The sequence below is a fragment of the Ascaphus truei genome, chromosome 13 (assembly GCF_040206685.1).
Source record: "Ascaphus truei isolate aAscTru1 chromosome 13, aAscTru1.hap1, whole genome shotgun sequence".
Taxonomy (NCBI): Eukaryota; Metazoa; Chordata; class Amphibia; order Anura; family Ascaphidae; genus Ascaphus; species Ascaphus truei.
Window position 1 is genome coordinate 35670190 of NC_134495.1, and position 21787 is coordinate 35691976.

The following is a 21787-nucleotide window of genomic DNA, read 5'->3' on the forward strand; positions in this document are numbered from 1 at the left end:
TCCCTGGTGAGGTCAGGGGATGGCCAAATGGGGTGCAATCCCTTTTATACCGGGCCACCCCCTTTCTCCCTCTACATTGTCCTCAGTGCAATTACCGGTGGAGGCTGTCCCACTAGTCCGGGGGCCGACCTCCACTGGTTAGTTGGTGCAAGGGTTAAAGGTCTCAGCTCTCCGCTGCAGGCAGAAGCTGATGGCTGGAGGAATTCTTCAAAAAGACTTTGGTTTCTTGGCTCAGGACGCACCAGAGCGTATGGAACCGGACCCCTCACACAGACAGGGGTTTGGTTCCGATAGTCCACTCAGAGTCCTACTGCAAGCTGGACCCAGGAACTTAGTCTCCCGCAAGAGACTCACAGTACATCCCGCACAGTATACAGATCCAGTCCCCTCGAGAACCGGGTGCAGAGACAGACTGTCAGGCTGAGCTGTTCTAAGACACACACACACACACACACACACACACACACACACACACACACACACACACACACACACACACACACACACACACACTAGTACAGTTTGGGGCTTTCAGTTATACCTCATACTTCAGAGAGATGCCAGAATGACTGCACGCTTCAAAGGGTTTTTTTCTGGCCTCTTTAGATCTGGCTGAGTTAGGCGCGAACTGCTGACACTCTATTCCCTTGGAGTGTGGAACAGAGTCTGTGAGACTGGGGATGTCTTGACAAGTGTTAGATTACACCCTTTGATGATCCCACCAACTGGCTTCATTAGACATGCAAGCAGAGGCATTAGTATGTAAGGAAGGGATGTCACCTGGCCACGTAGTCCTTCATTAGGAATGCAGGAATAAGACTTCCAATGTCCACTTTGTTACTGGGGTGATCCCCGAACCCCCTAAAGGATTAGAATTTGTGGGGATAGGATGTCCTACTGGCTCCCAGGGTCCACTATCGGCAAACCCCTGCGGGGAGTTTCTACTGTAGGACCTCCGGAACTGAAGTTAGGGCAATTTAGCAGATTCGGGCGTTTCACGGGAAGGGATATAACACGGATTCTTTCCAGCAAAAGAATCATTTTTTGATTACCAGGAAGGGGTTCCCCGAGATTGGGTTTTTCCCTACAAAGTTTCGCCCTTTCTAGCAAGGTGTGGCGGTACCAGAAACTAGTTTCAAGCCCCAACAGTTCCGGAGTTACAGTGGTGGGAAAAAGAAAGTGCACCCGCTTTGAATTCTATGGTTTTACATATCAGGACATAATAACAATCATCTGTTCCTTAGCAGGTCTTAAAATTAGGTAAATACCACCTCACATGAACAATTACACATGACATATTACACCGTGTCATGATTTATTTAACAAAAATATACACTGGCGACACACTTTATTCGAGCTTGGCTAGTCCCACGAATTCGGGTATACCCGGGTGTATTGAGGTTTGTGACTGTTTTCTGCCCGAGTGCATTGAGTTATTTTCCAAGCAGGGATTGAAGCATTTTATTCCCGCTGGCTGCAATACTGCACAGTATATATATATATACTGCATTACAATTCATGAATTTATGCCATCTGGTAGACACGCGAAGCATTGCAGCCTATTAAATCCTAATCATTATCATTTAACAGATCAGCCGCCCATCAGCCAGGCATGAACCCAGGCTGGGAAGGCAAATGCAACGGGGCTTGTTAGAGGTGAGGAGTGGCGCATTCCAGGTATCTGCCAGGTACATACCGGGTATTTGCTCGAATAAAGTGTGTCGGTGCAGTAGCCAAAATGGAGAAGCCATGTGTGAAAAACTAAGTATACCTTATGATTCAATAGCTTGTAGAACCACCTTTAGCAGCAATAACTTGAAGTAATCATTTTCTGTATGACTTTATCAGTCTCTCACATCGTTGCGGAGGAATATGGGCCCACTCTTCTTTACAACGTTGCTTCAGTTCATTGAGGTTTGTGGACATTTGTTTATGCACAGCTCTCTTAAATTTTTAAAGCTTCCAGTGACTGAGCTCCAGATCAGAACTAACGCTAACACCACCCTAACTCCTGTTACTAGTTTTAAATACCCGGGCATATGGTTTGACTCCCACTTAACATTCGGAATACACTATGATACCCTGAAACCTATGCCAAACTAGGGGTACTTTACAGGAACAAATCCTCCCTAAGCCTGCTGGTCAGAAAACGTATTGCACAGCAGATGCTAATGCCAATTATCGACTATGGAGACATAGTATATGGCTCGGCACCACAAACCCACCTTGGCAAACTTGACACCCTCTACAATTCAATTTGTCGTTTCGTTCTCCAATGCAACTACAACACACATCACTGCGAAATGCTCAAAGAACTAGATTGGCCATCACTCGAGTCTAGGCGCAAAGTTCACCTTTCCTGTGTTGTCTTCAAATACTTTCTGGGCAAGCTACCCAGCTATCTGAACAAGCTCCTCACCCCTACCACATGCAGTAACTATCACCTGAGATCAGACTCCAAAAGACTGTTCATGGTCCCAAGGCTCAACAAAGTATCCGGCCGCTCCTCCTTCTCTTACCGTGCACCCCAAAACTGGAACAACCTACCAGAGACTCTCACAGCCGCCACCAGTTTAAGTTCTTTCAAAACTAAAGCTGTCTCACATTTTTATCCGGTCTGTAACTGTTACATATGCCAATAATACACATCTGCTCTAACTGTGCATGCAATGTATATAATACCCTGTTCATTTATGTAACTGTATTTGTAACCATGTATTATTTGTCATATTAACTATGCCCAGGACATACTTGAAAACGAGAGGTAACTCTCAATGTATTACTTCCTGGTAAAACATTTTATAAATAAATCTTTGCTGGTTGCTGCATTACCTTGATCACCAAGATATTTGGGGGTGGGGGGATTTCTCTAAAAGTGTCGATCTCTCAATTGCCCTCACTTTGGTGTAAGACTTCTGGACCTGTTCCCTATCATAGCCTTTCTGGGCGAAGTTTTCCCTTAGGCTTGTAATATAGTGAGCATGCGTGTGCTACTGTGCGCGAGTAATGATGTGAGCCTTACGTTGATATAGTTGAGATGTGCGGCCGTGAGCGTTGGCCCGGCAGATCTGAGGAAAGGCATGAAATTTGTATTTTCGTGCTGTTGGCGCGCCACGTGACACGGTGAGCCAATCACAGTGAGGCTTACCTTTCTGATGTCATGGCCACTCCCTTAGCAGCGCGTCACCGTTTGGACTATAGGCAAAAAGCACGCACATCACGTGCACGCACATCACGTGCACACACAACGCCATGCACACCAGTGCTTACTATAAAACCAGCCTTAGTCGACGAGACTGAACATCAAAAATGTGATCTGATGAGCAATTCCATTTGAGTCTATTGAACTGACTCAGAGGGATATTGTGAAGCCATTATGGGTGGCGGATGCTTTCCGCATGTAGTTAACTATTTACCTCCACATCTTTAAAGTGAACCATGGTATGTATCACTTTGTCTGTCGACCGAGAGCACAAGGTGCAGAAAGACTATATCACAGGGACTAATCTGATAAGTGAACTGAAGTCCTAGATTGTTATTATTGAAGTCAGCAAGAGTTTGTTCATGATCTCCCCCCCTCTCCATCCCAAATAATAAGAATGTCATCAATATAATGACCATAGTATACCAGGCCCGCATATTGGTCCAGCTGTAACTGGCTTCCCCAAAAACCCATAAAGAGGTTAGCATAGCTGGGAGCGAACCTGGATCTCATGGCTGCACCACAGGTCTGGAGATAGAAGACATCATTGAACAACAAGTCATTGTTACTTTAAATAAAATAAAACTAATAATGGAGAGAAGAAATGTTCGTTGAATATAGGGTAGCTTTTCATCACTCATCAGAAAATGCTCAATTGCACTCAGACCCTATGTGTGTGTGTGTGTGTGTATATATATATATATATATATATATATATATATATATATATATATATATACACACACACACAGGGCCCAACAAACTGGGCCAAAACCCACTGCCCCCCTAAAGTCACTCCCCCTCCCCCACGACACCTGCTGTGAGGTCCGGTTGCGGGGTCCTGACGGCGTCTCCCGGCATTCTGCTGTCCTGTCGCCTTTAAAATCATGTTTTTCTCCTTCAGCACTATTCAAAATGGCCGTGCGGCGTCATATGACTGTGTCCCGTTACCATGGCAACGCGCCCATTTTGAATAGTGTTGCAGGAGAAAAACATTATTTTAAAGATCAAGACGGAGAAGACCGGGAGACGCCGGGGGACACCACTGCCGCAGGTAAGCAGTCGACAGCGGCCACAATACAGTCGGCGACCGGTTGACCGCATTTGTCGCACCCTGCATATACATACACTGGTATACAAATGCAAAGACACATACATATACATATATAAAGAAAAAAAGAGGCACGTGCCACGTAGCCTAAATCTGTGTTGACATTTATTATCAAAAATGGAGAATCTAAAATAGCACACTCACAAGTGTAGCTAGAAATAGCGCATTGAGAGATATATATCTCAGTAGGATTGTACTCATCTGGGGCCTCGATGTTCCATAATGGTGTTGAGGAATCCTGGCACCAATGTGAATATAAGAGTCCAACAAGAAGGTTGAAAGAGGGGAATATGAAAGAGAAAATCTTTAAGAGGGTAACATCACCAGATGCTGGTCCTTATCCAAAAACGCGCAGCTGGGCTGTTGAAAAGCTTGACTGATATCATCCGTTGGATCAAGCTGGTAAATGCATGTGCCTTCCGAACTGGATGTAGCTGTCAAAGCAACTCACTCAATCCTGCAGCAAGTGTCAATGTATAAACAGCCCGGCATCCGCGATCAGCTGTATGCAGGGAGAGATCAGACCTCCGCTATGTGATGACGTCACCTCCTGTGCTACGTCCCAACGCATTTCGTCATCAACGTAACTTCGTCAGGGGGATAGTTGACAGTGGCGCATAAGGGTTATATATGCTTGGATTCAATAAGCAACCAGCTGTAATTGCTGGACCTAATGAGCAACCAATATCAGAAGCACATGAGTGCAAGGGGAATAGAAGGGAATGTGGGGAATAGAAGGGAATGTGGGGAATAGAAGGGAATGTGGGGAATAGAAGGGAATGGAATGGAATGTGGGGAATAGAAGGGAATGTAGGGAATGTGGGGAATGGAATGAAATGTGGGGAATAGAAGGGAATGGAATGTGGGGAATAGAAGGGAATGTGGGGAATAGAAGGGAATGTGGGGAATAGAAGGGAATGGAATGGCATGAGGGGAATAGAAGGGAATGTGGGGAATGGAATGGAATGTAGGGAATAGAAGGGAATGTGGGGAATAGAAGGAAATGGAATGGAATGTGGGGGATAGAAGGGAATGTGGGGAACAGAAGGAAATGGAATGGAATGTTGGGGATAGAAGGGAATGTGGGGAATAGAAGGAAATGGAATGGAATGTTGGGAATAGAAGGGAATGTGGGGAATAAAAGGGAATGTGGGGAATAGAAGGGAATGTAGGAAATAGAAGGGAATGTGGGGAATGGAATGGAATGTGGGGAATAGAAGGGAATGTGGGGAATAGAAGGAAATGGAATGGAATGTTGGGGATAGAAGGGAATGTGGGGAACAGAAGGAAATGGAATGGAATGTTGGGGATAGAAGGGAATGTGGGGAATAGAAGGAAATGGAATGGAATGTTGGGAATAGAAGGGAATGTGGGGAATAGAAGGGAATGTAGGAAATAGAAGGGAATGTGGGGAATGGAATGGAATGTGGGGAATAGAAGGGAATGTGGGGAATAGAAGGAAATGGAATGGAATGTTGGGGATAGAAGGGAATGTAGGGAATAGAAGGGAATGTGGGGAATAGAAGGGAATGTGGGGAATAGAAGGGAATGTGGGGAATGGAATGGAATGTGGGGAATGGAATGGAATGTAGGGAATAGAAGGGAATGTGGGGAATAGAAGAGAATGTGGGGAATAGAAGGGAATGTGGGGAATAGAAGGGAATGTAGGGTATAGAAGAGAATGTGGGGAATAGAAGGGAATGTGGGGAATAGAAGGGAATGGAATGTAGGGAATAGAAGGGAATGTGGGGAATAGGAGGGAGTGGAATGTGGGGAATAGAAGGGAATGGAATGGAATGTGGGGAATAGAAGGGAATGTGGGGAATAGAAGGGAATGTGGGGAATAGAAGGGAATGGAATGGAATGTGGGGAATAGAAGTGAATGTGGGGAATAGAAGGGAATGTGGGGAATAGAAGGGAATGTAGGGAATGTGGGGAATGGAATGAAATGTGGGGAATAGAAGGGAATGTGGGGAATGGAATGGAATGTGGGGAATAGAAGGGAATGTGGGGAATAGAAGGGAATGGGGGGAATAGAAGGGAATGTGGGAATAGAAGGGAATGTGGGGAATAGAAGGGAATGTGGGGAATAGAAGGGAATGTGGGGAATAGAAGGGAATGGAATGGCATGAGGGGAATAGAAGGGAATGTGGGGAATGGAATGGAATGTGGGGAATAGAAGGGAATGTGGGGAATAGAAGGGAATGTGGGGAATAGAAGGGAATGTGGGGAATGGAATGGAATGTAGGGAATAGAAGGGAATGTGGGGAATAGAAGGGAATGTGGGGAATGGAATGGAATGTGGAGAATAGAAGGGAATGTGGGGAATGGAATGGAATCTAGGGAATAGAAGGGAATGTGAGGAATAGAAGGGAATGTAAGGAATAGAAGGGAATGTAGGGAATAGAAGGGAATGTGGGGAATGGAATGGAATGGAATGGCATGTGGGGAATAGAAGGGAATGTGGGGAATAGAAGGGAATGTGGGGAATAGAAGGGAATGTGGGGAATAGAAGGGAATGGAATGGCATGTGGGGAATAGAAGGGAATGTGGGGAATAGAAGGGAATGTGGGGAATGGAATGGAATGTGGGGAATAGAAGGGAATGGAATGTAGGGAATAGAAGGGAATGTGGGGAATAGAAGGGAATGTGGGGAATAGAAGGGAATGTAGGGAATAGAAGAGAATGTGGGGAATAGAGGGGAATGTGGGGAATAGAAGGGAATACGGGGAATAGAAGGGAATGGAATGTAGGGAATAGAAGGGAATGTGGGGAATGGAATGGAATGTAGGGAATAGAAGGGAATGTGGGGAATAGAAGGGAATGTGGGGAATGGAATGGAATGTGGAGAATAGAAGGGAATGTGGGGAATGGAATGGAATCTAGGGAATAGAAGGGAATGTGAGGAATAGAAGGGAATGTAAGGAATAGAAGGGAATGTAGGGAATAGAAGGGAATGTGGGGAATGGAATGGAATGGAATGGCATGTGGGGAATAGAAGGGAATGTGGGGAATAGAAGGGAATGTGGGGAATAGAAGGGAATGTGGGGAATAGAAGGGAATGGAATGGCATGTGGGGAATAGAAGGGAATGTGGGGAATAGAAGGGAATGTGGGGAATGGAATGGAATGTGGGGAATAGAAGGGAATGGAATGTAGGGAATAGAAGGGAATGTGGGGAATAGAAGGGAATGTGGGGAATAGAAGGGAATGTAGGGAATAGAAGAGAATGTGGGGAATAGAGGGGAATGTGGGGAATAGAAGGGAATGCGGGGAATAGAAGGGAATGGAATGTAGGGAATAGAAGGGAATGTGGGGAATAGAAGGGAATGGAATGTAGGGAATAGAAGGGAATGTGGGGAATAGAAGGGAATGTGGGAAATAGAAGGGAATGTAGGGAATAGAAGAGAATGTGGGGAATAGAAGGGAATGGAATGTAGGGAATAGAAGGGAATGTGGGGAATAGAAGGGAATGTAGGGAATAGAAGGGAATGGAATGTGGGGGATAGAAGGGAATGTGGGGAATAGAAGGGAGTGGAATGTGGGGAATAGAAGGGAATGGAATGGAATGTGGGGAATAGAAGGGAATGTGGGGAATAGAAGGGAATGTGGGGAATAGAAGGGAGTGGAATGGAATGTGGGGAATAGAAGGGAATGAAATGTCCTGATATGTAAAACCATAGAATTCAAAGAGGGTGTACTTTCTTTTTCACACAACTGTATATAAGGGAATGTGGGGAATAGAAGGGAATATGGGGAATAGAAGGGAATGTGGGGAATAGAAGGGAATGGAATGGCATGTGGGGAATAGAAGGGAATGTGGGGAATAGAAGGGAATGTGGGGAATGGAATGGAATGTGGGGAATAGAAGGGAATGGAATGTAGGGAATAGAAGGGAATGTGGGGAATAGAAGGGAATGTGGGGAATAGAAGGGAATGTAGGGAATAGAAGAGAATGTGGGGAATAGAGGGGAATGTGGGGAATAGAAGGGAATGCGGGGAATAGAAGGGAATGGAATGTAGGGAATAGAAGGGAATGTGGGGAATGGAATGGAATGTAGGGAATAGAAGGGAATGTGGGGAATAGAAGGGAATGTGGGGAATGGAATGGAATGTGGAGAATAGAAGGGAATGTGGGGAATGGAATGGAATCTAGGGAATAGAAGGGAATGTGAGGAATAGAAGGGAATGTAAGGAATAGAAGGGAATGTAGGGAATAGAAGGGAATGTGGGGAATGGAATGGCATGTGGGGAATAGAAGGGAATGTGGGGAATAGAAGGGAATGTGGGGAATAGAAGGGAATGTGGGGAATAGAAGGGAATGGAATGGCATGTGGGGAATAGAAGGGAATGTGGGGAATAGAAGGGAATGTGGGGAATGGAATGGAATGTGGGGAATAGAAGGGAATGGAATGTAGGGAATAGAAGGGAATGTGGGGAATAGAAGGGAATGTGGGGAATAGAAGGGAATGTAGGGAATAGAAGAGAATGTGGGGAATAGAGGGGAATGTGGGGAATAGAAGGGAATGCGGGGAATAGAAGGGAATGGAATGTAGGGAATAGAAGGGAATGTGGGGAATAGAAGGGAATGGAATGTAGGGAATAGAAGGGAATGTGGGGAATAGAAGGGAATGTGGGAAATAGAAGGGAATGTAGGGAATAGAAGAGAATGTGGGGAATAGAAGGGAATGGAATGTAGGGAATAGAAGGGAATGTGGGGAATAGAAGGGAATGTAGGGAATAGAAGGGAATGGAATGTGGGGGATAGAAGGGAATGTGGGGAATAGAAGGGAGTGGAATGTGGGGAATAGAAGGGAATGGAATGGAATGTGGGGAATAGAAGGGAATGTGGGGAATAGAAGGGAATGTGGGGAATAGAAGGGAGTGGAATGGAATGTGGGGAATAGAAGGGAATGAAATGTCCTGATATGTAAAACCATAGAATTCAAAGAGGGTGTACTTTCTTTTTCACACAACTGTATATAAGGGAATGTGGGGAATAGAAGGAAATATGGGGAATAGAAGGGAATGTGGGGAATAGAAGGGAATGGAATGGCATGTGGGGAATAGAAGGGAATGTGGGGAATAGAAGGGAATGTGGGGAATGGAATGGAATGTGGGGAATAGAAGGGAATGGAATGTAGGGAATAGAAGGGAATGTGGGGAATAGAAGGGAATGTGGGGAATAGAAGGGAATGTAGGGAATAGAAGAGAATGTGGGGAATAGAGGGGAATGTGGGGAATAGAAGGGAATGCGGGGAATAGAAGGGAATGGAATGTAGGGAATAGAAGGGAATGTGGGGAATAGAAGGGAATGGAATGTAGGGAATAGAAGGGAATGTGGGGAATAGAAGGGAATGGAATGGAATGTGGGGAATAGAAGGGAATGAAATGTCCTGATATGTAAAACCATAGAATTCAAAGAGGGTGTACTTTCTTTTTCACACAACTGTATATATATATATATATATATATATATATATATATATATATATATATATATATATATATATATATATGTGTGTGTGTGTGTGTGTGTTTGCGTGCGTATACTGCTGTGTGTGTGTGTGTGTATATATATATATGGATGAGAGAGAGAAGAAGGCCCTAAATAAAGCACTCTAGTATTTGTATCAGTACAAATCACATAAGGTTTATTAATGTATTGTCACAGAACAAAAATAGTTAAAACAAAGCACAGAAATGTTTAAAATACAGCATGGATCCCCTGTTCATTACAGAGCTAAACAACTCCCTCAAAAAAGATGCCCAAAATACACTCAGATAGTATTCTGAAACACCTGACAAAATAAACCTGGTGTGACACCCAACAGACTAAATAGTCACGGCTAGGGCTATGTAATCATCAGCAAAAGGTCAAATATGCCTACTATCCCCTGCAGTGTAGGGTTTGTCTGAGGCGACAAAGAGTAGCAGGTAAGTGACAGCAGAGATACACAAATTAAAGCCTGCAAAGCACATATAAGCCTATAGCTAGAGAGAGTGATACATCACCTATGGTCAGGTACAGTGTGGTCGGTACATTCAGGGGGGAACAAGGAAGGATGTTAGAGCATAGTAATGTGACCCAGAGAGGGGACAAACCAGGGGATCCTGCCTGCTGGACCTGCTCCTTTTATATATAAAAATCCAATGGAAATATTACTGTATGCTCATATGCATGTCTAAGACAGGTCTGCAACCCTGCCTTTCACCATTATCGCCCAGCACACACTGCTTCCACTGCAGCAAGGGATTCTGGGAATATATATATATATATATATATATATATATAACACACAAAAGGGTGTCACTCACACTATATATCAAAAAAGGCTAAACCAGAACTCAAAAATAAAATATAAAGGTTGCAAAATAATAAATGAAACTATACAACATACCAAAGAAAATAATATAAACAAGAACTGGTGGTGCTAAGGGATGGCAGTAATATATGGACACACAAAAAAGACTAACAAGATCCCTTATAACAGCACTCAAAATATGCCTAAAGTAAGATATGATTCTCATATAGATATGATTCTCATATCTTACTTTAGGCATATTTTGAGTGCTGTTATAAGGGATCTTGTTAGTCTTTTTTGTGTGTGTATATATATATCTATATATATATATATATGCAAATACAACTGTATGCTCATCTGCATGTCTTAGGCAGGTCTGCAACCTCGCCTTTCCCCATTATCACCCAGCATACAGCACTTCCACTGCAGCAAGGGATTCTGGGAAATGACATGCAAATGAGCACAGTGCCACTTTTTGCCTCAAAAACCATTTTTAACATGGTTCCCTATAGGCTTAAGCTTGCTGCATGGTCACAGCTTTGAGCACAGCCAGGGTTAAGGTGCATACCCAGAAAACCACCCACAGACAGCTGTTTCGACCTTAATGAGTCTCAGGCTGCAGTGGAAGTGCTGTATGCTGGGTGATAATGGGGAAAGGCGGGGTTGCAGACCTGCCTAAGACATGCAGATGGGCATACAGTTGTATTTGCATATTTGCTTTCCTGTGGAGGGTTTTTGTCACTTTTTTTACTCACCATAACTTAACTCAGTATTATGGTATATATATATATATAACCGCTTAGTGTGTATATTGTGCTGCACAGTGTATGTAGGAAACACAATATGTAACGCATGTCCTCTCTCCCCAGGTGCTGCTGGCAGTGAGAGTCTCGTGTACTCCCCATCACTTGCGATAGAGACAGACAGAGCGCCTCCGAGGAGACAGTTTAGGAGAGAGTAAGACTGTCAGAAACAGATCTCCAGCAGACGGCGAGTCCCGGGGAGACCGGGACAGTGTCGCGTGTGACGCCCCCCCCTTGGAGCCTGGAACACTGACTGCCTCTATGCTGCCATGGGGGTGTGAGAGGGCGAGACATGCCCGGGAGCAGGGAGAGGCGGTGAGAGAGCAGAGACCCCGGGCTCGGGCAGAGTAGATGTTACACCGGCTCATGTATGTTCAGCGGGGGAACATTTGGGTTTTCAGATGGCGGGTGTTACATGGGAGACTGGCATGAAGGTCGGGCACACGGCTATGGCGTGTGTAAGGGCCCCACCCGGCAAGGCGAGTACAGTGGGCTCTGGAGCCACGGCTTTGAGTCCCTGGGGGTGTACACGTGGCCCAGCGGAAACACGTACCGGGGCTACTGGGACCAGGGCAAACGGAGCGGTCTCGGGGAAGAGCGCAAGGGACGCTGGCTGTACCGGGGCGAGTGGACGCATGGGCTTAAGGGGCGTCTCGGGGTGAGAGAGAGCCTATCTGGTGCCCGATACCAGGGACTGTGGACAGATGGACAGCAGGACGGGTACGGGGTGGAGACTTATTCCGATGGAGGTGAGGAGCCTGCCTGTGTGATAATGTGGGTGGGATAATGTGTGTGTGTGTGTGTGTGATAACATGGCCGTATGTGATAATATGTATGTGATAATGTGGCGTGTGATAACATGTATGTGGGATAACATTTGTGTGTGATAATGTCTGTGTGAAAATATGTGGATGTGATTACGTGGCTGTGTGATAACATGACCGTGTGATAACGTGGATGTGTGATAATGTGGGATAACGTGGCTGTGTCGTAACGTGGCTGTGTGATAATGTGTATGTGGTAATGTGTATGTGTGATAACATAGCTGTGTGATCACATGGCGGTGTGATTATATGTACATGGGGTAATATCTGTGTGATTACATGTATGTGTGATAATGTGTGTGTGTGATAATGTGTGTCACTGGAGACCAGTGCTTTTAGCACCTTAATTACCCGGATCCTTTGATTGAGCAAAGCAAGAGATAAAATACATTGTAATTTATTTACAGAATGAACATACACAGCTTGATTTACAATTACAATGAAAAATGCACTTACTAGTTACGCTGTTAAGTCTGGTTACAGGATGGATCTTTCACTGTATGAGGAATCTTGTAACATGATGGAACTGCTTCCCCACGGGCTGCAGGGTTTCTTATGCACTAAACAGGCCTATACTTAACCCATGCAGCCAATCTACTCCGTAGGAATAATTCCTTCCCCCTATCACGGAGTTGCCAATACTTTGCAAACCTGGCAGAGGAGCTTTTCAGTCTGCTCTGTGCATGTGCCAACTTTGCACCTTGGCCGCTTAGCATATGAGGCCCGTCCACTCTACCTGGCGCCGCTCAGTCTGGGCAGAGCAGCCATTTGCCAGGATGGCGTATTGAAATTCCCTTCCTTTCCCCCTCCTTGCTAACAAAAGGTTTACAACCTCCATATCCTGGATCGCCTTTGAAGCTGACCTGGATAGCGTATTGAAGTTTTCCTGCCTTCCCCCCCCAGCCCCCTTGCTAACAAAAGGTTTAACACTTCCATATCCTGGACTGCCTTTGAAACTGGCCAGGAGGGCTTATTGAAATTCTCTTCCTCTCTCCCCCCCCCCCAACCCCCACCTTGCTAACAAAATGATTAACACCGCCATATCCTGGATTGCCTTTGAAGCTTACTTTAATAACAATATAAACCTTGGGTACTTTTAAAACCATTTTCTTTTCCACTTATACAGAGAAACCTTGCCATATGATACACTGAATATCCCTTGGTTCTGTTTTTTTGGGGGGGGGCATATACCAGGGACCTTTGAATGTAATTCAATTCCCTGCCCAGTCTTACGTTTCTGCTCTGTGCTGAAACAGGGAGATTTGACGGTGAGCTGCAACTGCTTTCTAGGGAGGATTTTATCCGGTGGTGTGTTCTTCATGTCCTCAGGAATCTGTTGGGATTCCTGAGGACATGTTTCGGGGTACCTGCAATACTGGCCCCCTTCTACCCAAACCGACCCTGACAGCATTTTACCGTAAAATCCCCCCTGAAACTCACGCCCTGCACCTCCCCGCTGGTTGGCACTCCTGGAACAGTAAAAATACACATACACCTTTATTACAAATGCAGTTACATGCCATGATTGGGTTGAAGAGCTGACAATCACAATTCCCCAATATGGCTCAGGGGCACCCAGCTGGGCCAAATACCTTTATTTACTGGCCTGGGTATCCCTTCACCGTCATACCTCCCCACCTGAAAGTGTAGGCGCTGTTACAACCGCCCCATCCGGCGGTTTAACTGGCCGCAAAGGTGTTGAGGTTAAAGTGTCCATGGGACTGTCCTTGTGGGATAGTCCGTCCGCATTGCCGTGCCCGCTGCCCTCCTCCCCAACTGGGCTGAGCAAAGCCCTGATGCCAAAGTCCGAGGCATCCGTCTGCATCAAAAACTTTTTAGAGACGTCCGGTGCAGCTAGTATAGGAGCCCTGGCCAGTGCGGTCTTTAATGCCTGGAAAGCAACTTCACAGGTGGGAGACCAGACAACCAGTACTGGGAGTCAAGTCAGTCAGGGGTTTAGCCACAGCACAGTACTGTGGGACAAACTTTCTGTAGTAGCCAGCGGTGCCTAGAAAAGCCATAAGTCTTAGGGACGGGCCTCTGCACTGTAGAGGGAGAGGGGGGTTGGCCCGGTATTAAAGGGGTTGCACCCCATATGGCCACCCCCTAACCTCACCAGGGAGGCAAGGGGTTAACTGGACTGCAGTCCAGGAATGTGGTTTACACCTTGTCATGTCATGAAAATGTATGTTCCCCTGTTCCCATGTTTCATTATAATCCTGTATTTTAAAGATGTTTTAAAGTGCATTTTTGCATCTCCAGTTCTGGAGGTCGCAGAGAGTTGATATTTGGCCAATATGTGGAGCCACTGTAGGCATTAAAAACTGGCAAATTTCGACCCACTGAGCCCACCAGAATGGAACTTATTAATATGTGTAGATATTAAACTGTATATGTATGGTATTTTGGATCTGTTCTGAAAATGCAGACGCCATCTGCTATGCTAATAGGTCATGAAGGGCAGCCGGCTGATTGAGCCTAAGCACTGTGATCAAAAGGTAACTGCCCTGATTGTTTACACTAAGTACTAATCAACAGACCAAGTACTAATCAACAAGACTCTGCCACTCTAATTGTTAACCGAGAACAGAACCCTATGCTACTGGCTACTGCTCCTTGCTGCCTACTTACCCGGCACCCTAACTTCACTAGCACCCCTCTAGGAAAACCTATCCTAGCAAAGATACCTAACACTGCCTTAGCTGCTCTCTGAAACAGGTTCCCCATTACCGCTAACAAGCCCAGGAGTATCCTCACACAATCACGCGCCTTACCCACTGGCTGGCAGGCATAACCGGGGTGGCAGAAATCTGCCACTGCCCCTGATGCCTCTGGCCAGGAGTAAGGCTGCAACAGCTGGGCTCTCATCTGAGTGACTCCCTGATGCCCCGCTAGTGGAATGGAGGGGGCTACCTGCAATAACTGCTGCCTATACTCACTGGCTACCACTATCCGTCTTCTACCTGTCCAGACCCTATCTAACCCGGTAGAACCTTGCTCCCTATAGCCGTTACCGAGCAAAACTTCAGCATCTAACCCAGGCAATACCCACCACCTCCCTCATGCCACGTCTGGCACCCCAATGCAAAAAGACCCGAGTGACCTGGAGTGACCGTGGTCCTCCGTCTGGCATGGTCACTTGCATCCCGGTGCCCGGGAGCAAATCCTCTGGGCAGACCATATCAGGTCAGACAAGGGTAACGGTGGCACCGGAGTCAAGCAAGCCGTCCGCTTGGCGATCTCCGATGGTCACCCTCTGCAGATGCTTCTGCCGGACATCGCTGTGCTGCATTCTGACTGATGCAACCTGAGGTCACTCTGTCTCCGCTGCTGGTCCCGGGTAAACAAGTGCAGATCTCTTTGTGGACGTCTGTCACGGGAGCTTGTGCAGGGTTATAATATAACACAAAATCACTCGGTGGAATTGAATGCGACTTAGATAATAAAGAAAGTTTATTCCTTGAAAAAGGAGAACACACAAAATATACAAATAACACACAGAATATGAACACTTACTTAGGGTTTGGATAATGAAGCAATCAGGATCTGGATTGGCAATTCATTCAGCAATACAGGATACAAACGAAGACACTGGGCATAGGGCTTACATTTGCTTATATGGGATTTAAGCCCTATCCCTTAACATTGGGTGTCAGGCATTGGTTATCAATTACCTGAACCCAATGACTCTCTGCCAGCTAACGTGGGAAGCACTTTGGTACCTGCCCCCAGGTAACTGGAACATGCGCATTATTCTTATTTTGGGGTCTCATTTCCCAAGCCCCACACGAAAGAAGTGGCGCCTCCAGGTCTGCCAGAAGGGAATCTGGCCAGGAAAGCCTTTGTCTAAAGGTGTGATTTATGACACTTATAGAACCACTGAAGTCATGCTCTGTTCCGCCCTAGTATATACAAACAGGGTGGGGAAGCCTTTGATCAGGGGGCCTGTTGCAGACATTGTGTCGCCCCCTGAACATTAACATACTGCAGAGCCAGTATCTTTCCCGGGCTTTTATGCCAGACACCAAATACAGTACATTTCTATAATTTTATACATATTAAAATAATCCGTTCGGTTGGGCCGAGCGGGCTACAAATTGCCAGACCCTCATGCCAGAGGGGATTCTCTAGGGTGGCCAACTTTCAGCTCGCTAGGACCCACCGAACCAGAGTTACAAAAATACATGTTAAAGACACATTTCACAAAAGTGGCTTTTCTCTGCCATTGAAGTCAATGGCAGAAACCCAAACGTAACCATTAACCTGACTCCGTCCTGTTGCTCCGAGAGGGTCGGTATTTGCCATGCAGTCGTGCCGGAACTATGACTACATGGTAGCCAAATCTCAGCCCTCTAGGTCGAACAGGACCGGAGTTATGGACTTCAGGTTTTGTCACATTTTGACATAGCCGTTTTTACCCCGTGGCTTTTACCTCTGCCATTAGAGTCAATGTCGCGACCCTCGTAGTGAGCGCGACCCTTTACAGGGATCATTGACTGTAGGACCCGGTTGGGGTCGAGTGGGGGTCCCCCTTAAGCTAGGGGCAAAAGGAATTAACCCGCTAGCTGCCCTAGAACCGGAGATACAATTTTAATGAGGTTGAACTTGGCCGTGACCAAGTTCCCACGCCAATTACGTGATCAAAGGTCTTTCCAAGATATTGTATCCGCTTCTGCGGTTTTGCGGTCTGGCTGGCTGCCAGCTCGTCTCCGGAGGTCGGAATCGAGGAATCCCCATTGAAAGACATTGCGCCATTCACTTTCAATGGGGAAGCTCCGCTCCTCCTCTCTGGCGCCACCTGCAGGTCTTCTCCGATATCGGGCCCAAATCACCGAAATCTCCATAAGGATGCATGGAGTCTCAATGGCGACCTATGGCACAGTCTGCAAATGGGGACTGAAAAGGCAGGAAAGGGAACAAAGGGCCATAAACACAAAAATGCAATCAACCCTTTCCCTCCCGACCTGACCCCAGTGTATGTGTTGGTGCAAACACTGAGATGGGGGAAAATACATATTTTACTTGGGGACACACACTTGGGCTGCAGCAGGGGTATGAACACAGTACTGGACATTATTCCAGTTAACCCCTCACCTCCCAGGTGAGGGTAGGGGGTGGCCAACTGGGGTGTAACCCCTTTAATACTGGGCCAAACCCCATTCCCCGCTACAACGTCCCTCTGTGGGTTGATTTCACGGCTGTACTTGGTTCGTCCTGTGTGTGCCAGTTGCACCCGGGCGACCGGCCTCACAGCTGGAGAACATTGCCCCTGATTGGGTCCACCAGACTTTACACGGTCAGGTCTGATGTGACCCACTCTGTTGCAGAGATAGCATCTCCTCTCGTGCTTAAACTCTGCAGCTTTTGAAAGCTTCTGTTCTCTGCTGCAGGCTTGTGTACCCACTGAGGAGTCTGCTTGGTTCCCTTGGCTGGCACAGCTGGTTTCTTGGGAGCTCCTTTCTCATCCATCAGGGAGCGACTGCATATATACTCATCAGCCATCCTGGCACCTTCCACATGGGTCTTAGGTTTACGGTCAAAGACTCATGCCCTCACGTCCGAGGGACACTGCTGCAGTAACTGCTCCTGGAAAATCAAGTCCAGCAAAGTGTGGTATTCTGTGGCACCACAACCCTCCACCCACTGAGTACCTTGCTTTGCCATATGGGCACCATAGTTGACATAGGACTCCTTGGGGTAACGTTCCCCTGTCCTGAACTTGCCATGGTACACTTCCGGGGTGAGGGCTTACTGCAACAGCAGCAAAGCTTTCACATGCTCATAGTCATCCCGATCTTCACGTGGGGTGCCCTGCAGGGTTTCTTTAGCAATCCCAGACAACAAGGGGTGCATGCGCAGCACCCAGTCCCGTTGTGTCACCCGGTATCTCAGACACTGAGTTTCAAAGTCTGATAGAAAACTGTCGATTTTGTACGTGCCACAGACAAACTTGTTGAAGCTGTGGTGATTGACTTGGGGGACAGCCTGCTCTCCGCTGATAAACTGAGAGTGAGGGGACACTAGTCCGTGTACAGCTGCCAGCATCCGAATTCTCTCATCTGCTGTAGCTCTTTCCCCTCATGAGGCAAGAAGTGCTGCGAGTCCAGGGTTAGCGAGTCTAGAAGCCACAGGGATTATCCCTCCCGCACCCCCAAGACCCAATCCTTCACCATTATCCCAGTGAGCACCCTCTCCCTCCCCTTGTCCATCTCCCTCCGGGGCTGGATTAACCTCCTGCACCCCGGGCTGAAGTATAATCGCTGCAGCTACGGGCTCCGTGCCCTCAGGATAAGCAATGCCTGCTTCATGCCATTCCAAATCCTCCTCCAGTTGCACCTTTGACTGACCAGCCATCGCCCTCACACCGGACAACGATCCGGGCACGATCCCAAGTCTTGAATCGTCCTGCTCGCTTGTCCATGTTTCACCCGAAGGCAAAAAGTTATGGGACAAAGGGCGACTGTATTTTTTCGTGCTCTTGCAAACCGTATGTATGCTACCTCTTTCTTTGGGAGCTCGCAACTTTTTAGTCTCCCTGTCACGGGAGACCAAGCTAAATACACCTTTATACCAGGATCATATCATTGAGCAAAGCCAATAAGTAAAATAAATTGTAATTTATTCCATAGAAACAGGCAAACACACATTGAATTACAATAGACAGAAAAATATACACTTACTGGTGGTCTGGGGTTGACAAACTGACTTTCCTAGTTGAAATAAAGTCTTTAAAACAGTCCAGTGCTGAAGTGGGGACTTAGAAAACATTCCGGTTTAAAAAGTCCTGCAGCCTTCCTCCTTGCAATCGCAGCAAGGCGTCTCTGGGCCCGGTCCGACCTGTTCTTGCCCTTATGGCAAATTGGACTTCTGGAATCACTTGGGAACACATGGAACACCCAAGAAAGAACAACAGCAGAGAGAGTTCTGGGAGGGTGACAAGCTGTCTTATACACTTCGCGTCAGGCTGTCCCACAGCGTGCCCTCCAACCAGTGGCGTGGGAATTTCATCCCTGGCCACTCACACACTTTGCCAGATTTGTAAAACATGGCCCCTCTGGCTTCAGAACAGTGAGAGAGCATGGTCACAAACCGCCATCTTGCCCACTCACTAATCAAAACCCCCCAACAGCGCAATGCCACCATGTCTGGGCTAGGTTACAGGGACCCTTTGAACTGAGGATATCGGTGCTCCAGTTAGCCCTCCTTGCTAACAAAGGGTTCACACCTCCTGGCATCTCTTAGGCTTTCAAGACCTGGCTTCCTTGCAGATGCATAGGCACCGAGCCTGGTAGCCATGACTTCGAAATCCCACAGTTCATTTACAGGTTATATATATTTATATACATTAAACTATTTAATAAAATATATTGTGTCCTGTCTTCTGTGTGCTAAAAGTTATGAGTTCCTATTCTGGTGTCATGCATGGAGTGAGTGTATATTCCCTACAAATCACTAGCCTCATTCCTGGCACACATGAGAAAAATACTTTAAAACTTTTTAAAACACTGCAAACAGGCTCAGCTTTATAACCTTAGCTCGAGCATCTTCCTGAATCCCTACTCTAGGCTCAGGATACCTGGGCATGTATGTGGGTATCTCTGCTATACTGGGGAATCTCTGCTATATTAAGGAGTCTGTGTATACCTGCAGATATATTTTAACCCCTTCATACCCGTTTACCTTGACTGGAAGATGCTTCAGCAGGGACTCTGGTGGCAAGTCGTAAGAACGTTTCCAGGGTCCGAGGTTGGTGGAGTAATGCGCTTAGCTGTATCTGAAGATATCACTCAATCTGCGGATACAACTTTTGGGGCTTCCCCTAACTCCGGAACCCCGCTACATTGACACATTCTGCAAAGACTTTCTCTGCCAAACCCACCCTGAAACTTACAGGCTAGAAATCTCCCGATCCCAGCATCCCAGTAAAGGCAAAAATCACATAATTCTTTAATGTCGCAAAATCAGTATACAGTTGCAGTAATACATTTTTGACATCTGGGTTCCCAGAGCTGACACTCTAAGACCCTAACACACAGGTCAGGGTTAACCAAGTGGGCTTGACCTTTATTATAAGCCTGGTTAACACCTTCACCATCACACTCCCTCTATGCTATAGGATCCCGCAGGATACTATACCATAGGCCCAATCAGATCCCGCTGCTGCCACCAGAAAAAAGCCTGTCACGGGAGACCAGCGCTTTTAACATCAAAATACCCGGATCCGTTGAGCAAAGCAAGAGATAAAATAAATGATAAAATAATAAATAAATGATAAAATAATAACGTGTGGGTGTGTGTGATAGTATGGCTGTGTAATAACGTGTGTGTGATAGTATGGCTGTGTAATAACGTGTGTGTGATAGTATGGCTGAGTAATAACGTGTGTGTGATAGTATGGCTGTGTAATAACGTGTGTGTGATAGTATGGCTGTTTAATAACGTGTGTGTGATAGTATGGCTGAGTAATAACGTGTGTGTGATAGTATGGCTGTGTAATAATGTGTGTGTGATAGTATGGCTGAGTAATAACGTGTGTGTGATAGTATGGCTGAGTAATAACGTGTGTGTGATAGTATGGCTGTGTAATAATGTGTGTGTGATAGTATGGCTGAGTAATAACGTGTGTGTGATACTATAGCAGTGTAATAACGTGTGTGTGTGTGATAGTATGGCCGTGTAATAACGTGTGTGTGTGTGATAGTATGGCTGTGTAATAACGTATGTGTGATAGTATAGCAGTGTAATAACGTGTGTGTGATATAATGACTGAATAATAACGTGTGTGTGTGTGTGATAGTATGGCTGTGTAATGACGTGTGTGATAGTATGGCTGAGTAATAACGTGTGTGGGATAGTATGGCTGTGTAATAACATGTGTGTGATAGTATGGCTGAGTAATAACACGTGTGTGATAGTATAGCTGTGTAATAACGTGTGTGTGTGTGTGTGTGATAGTATGGCTGTGTAATAACATGTGTGTGATAGTATGGCTGAGTAATAACGTGTGTGTGTGTGTGATAGTATGGCAGTGTAATAACGTGTGTATGATAGTATGGCAGTGTAATAACGTGTGTGTGATAGTATGGCTGAGTAATAACGTGTGTGTGTGTGTGATAGTATGGCTGAGTAATAACGTCTGTGTGTGATAGTATGGCAGTGTAATAAAATGTGTATGTTAGTATGGCAGTGTAATAACGTGTGTGTGATAGTATGGCCGTGTAATAACGTGTGCGTGTGATAGTATAGCCGTGTAATAACGTGTGTGTGATAGTATGGCAGTGGGATAACGTGTGTGTGTGTGATAGTATGGCAGTGGGATAACGTGTGTGAGTGATAGTATGGCCGTGTAATAACGTGTGTGTGATAGTATGGCCGTGTAATGATGTGTGTGTGATAGTATGGCAGTGTAATAACGTGTGTGTGATAGAATGGTAGTGTAATAACGTGTGTGTGATAGTATGGCAGTGTGATAACGTGTGTGTGATAGTATGGCTGTGTAATAACGTGTGTGTGTGATAGTATGGCAGTGTGATAACGTGTGTG

At 46.1% G+C, this 21787-nt stretch overlaps 1 protein-coding gene across 1 annotated transcript in view; it reads left to right on the plus strand.

The window, feature by feature from the left end:
- Window positions 1-21787, plus strand: part of JPH4 (junctophilin 4) — a 69260-nt gene that overhangs the window by 17681 nt on the left and 29792 nt on the right. The window contains 1 exon segment of the mRNA XM_075569094.1: window positions 11487-12169. Coding sequence (XP_075425209.1) covers window positions 11791-12169 — 379 coding nt within the window. The 5' untranslated portion in view covers window positions 11487-11790.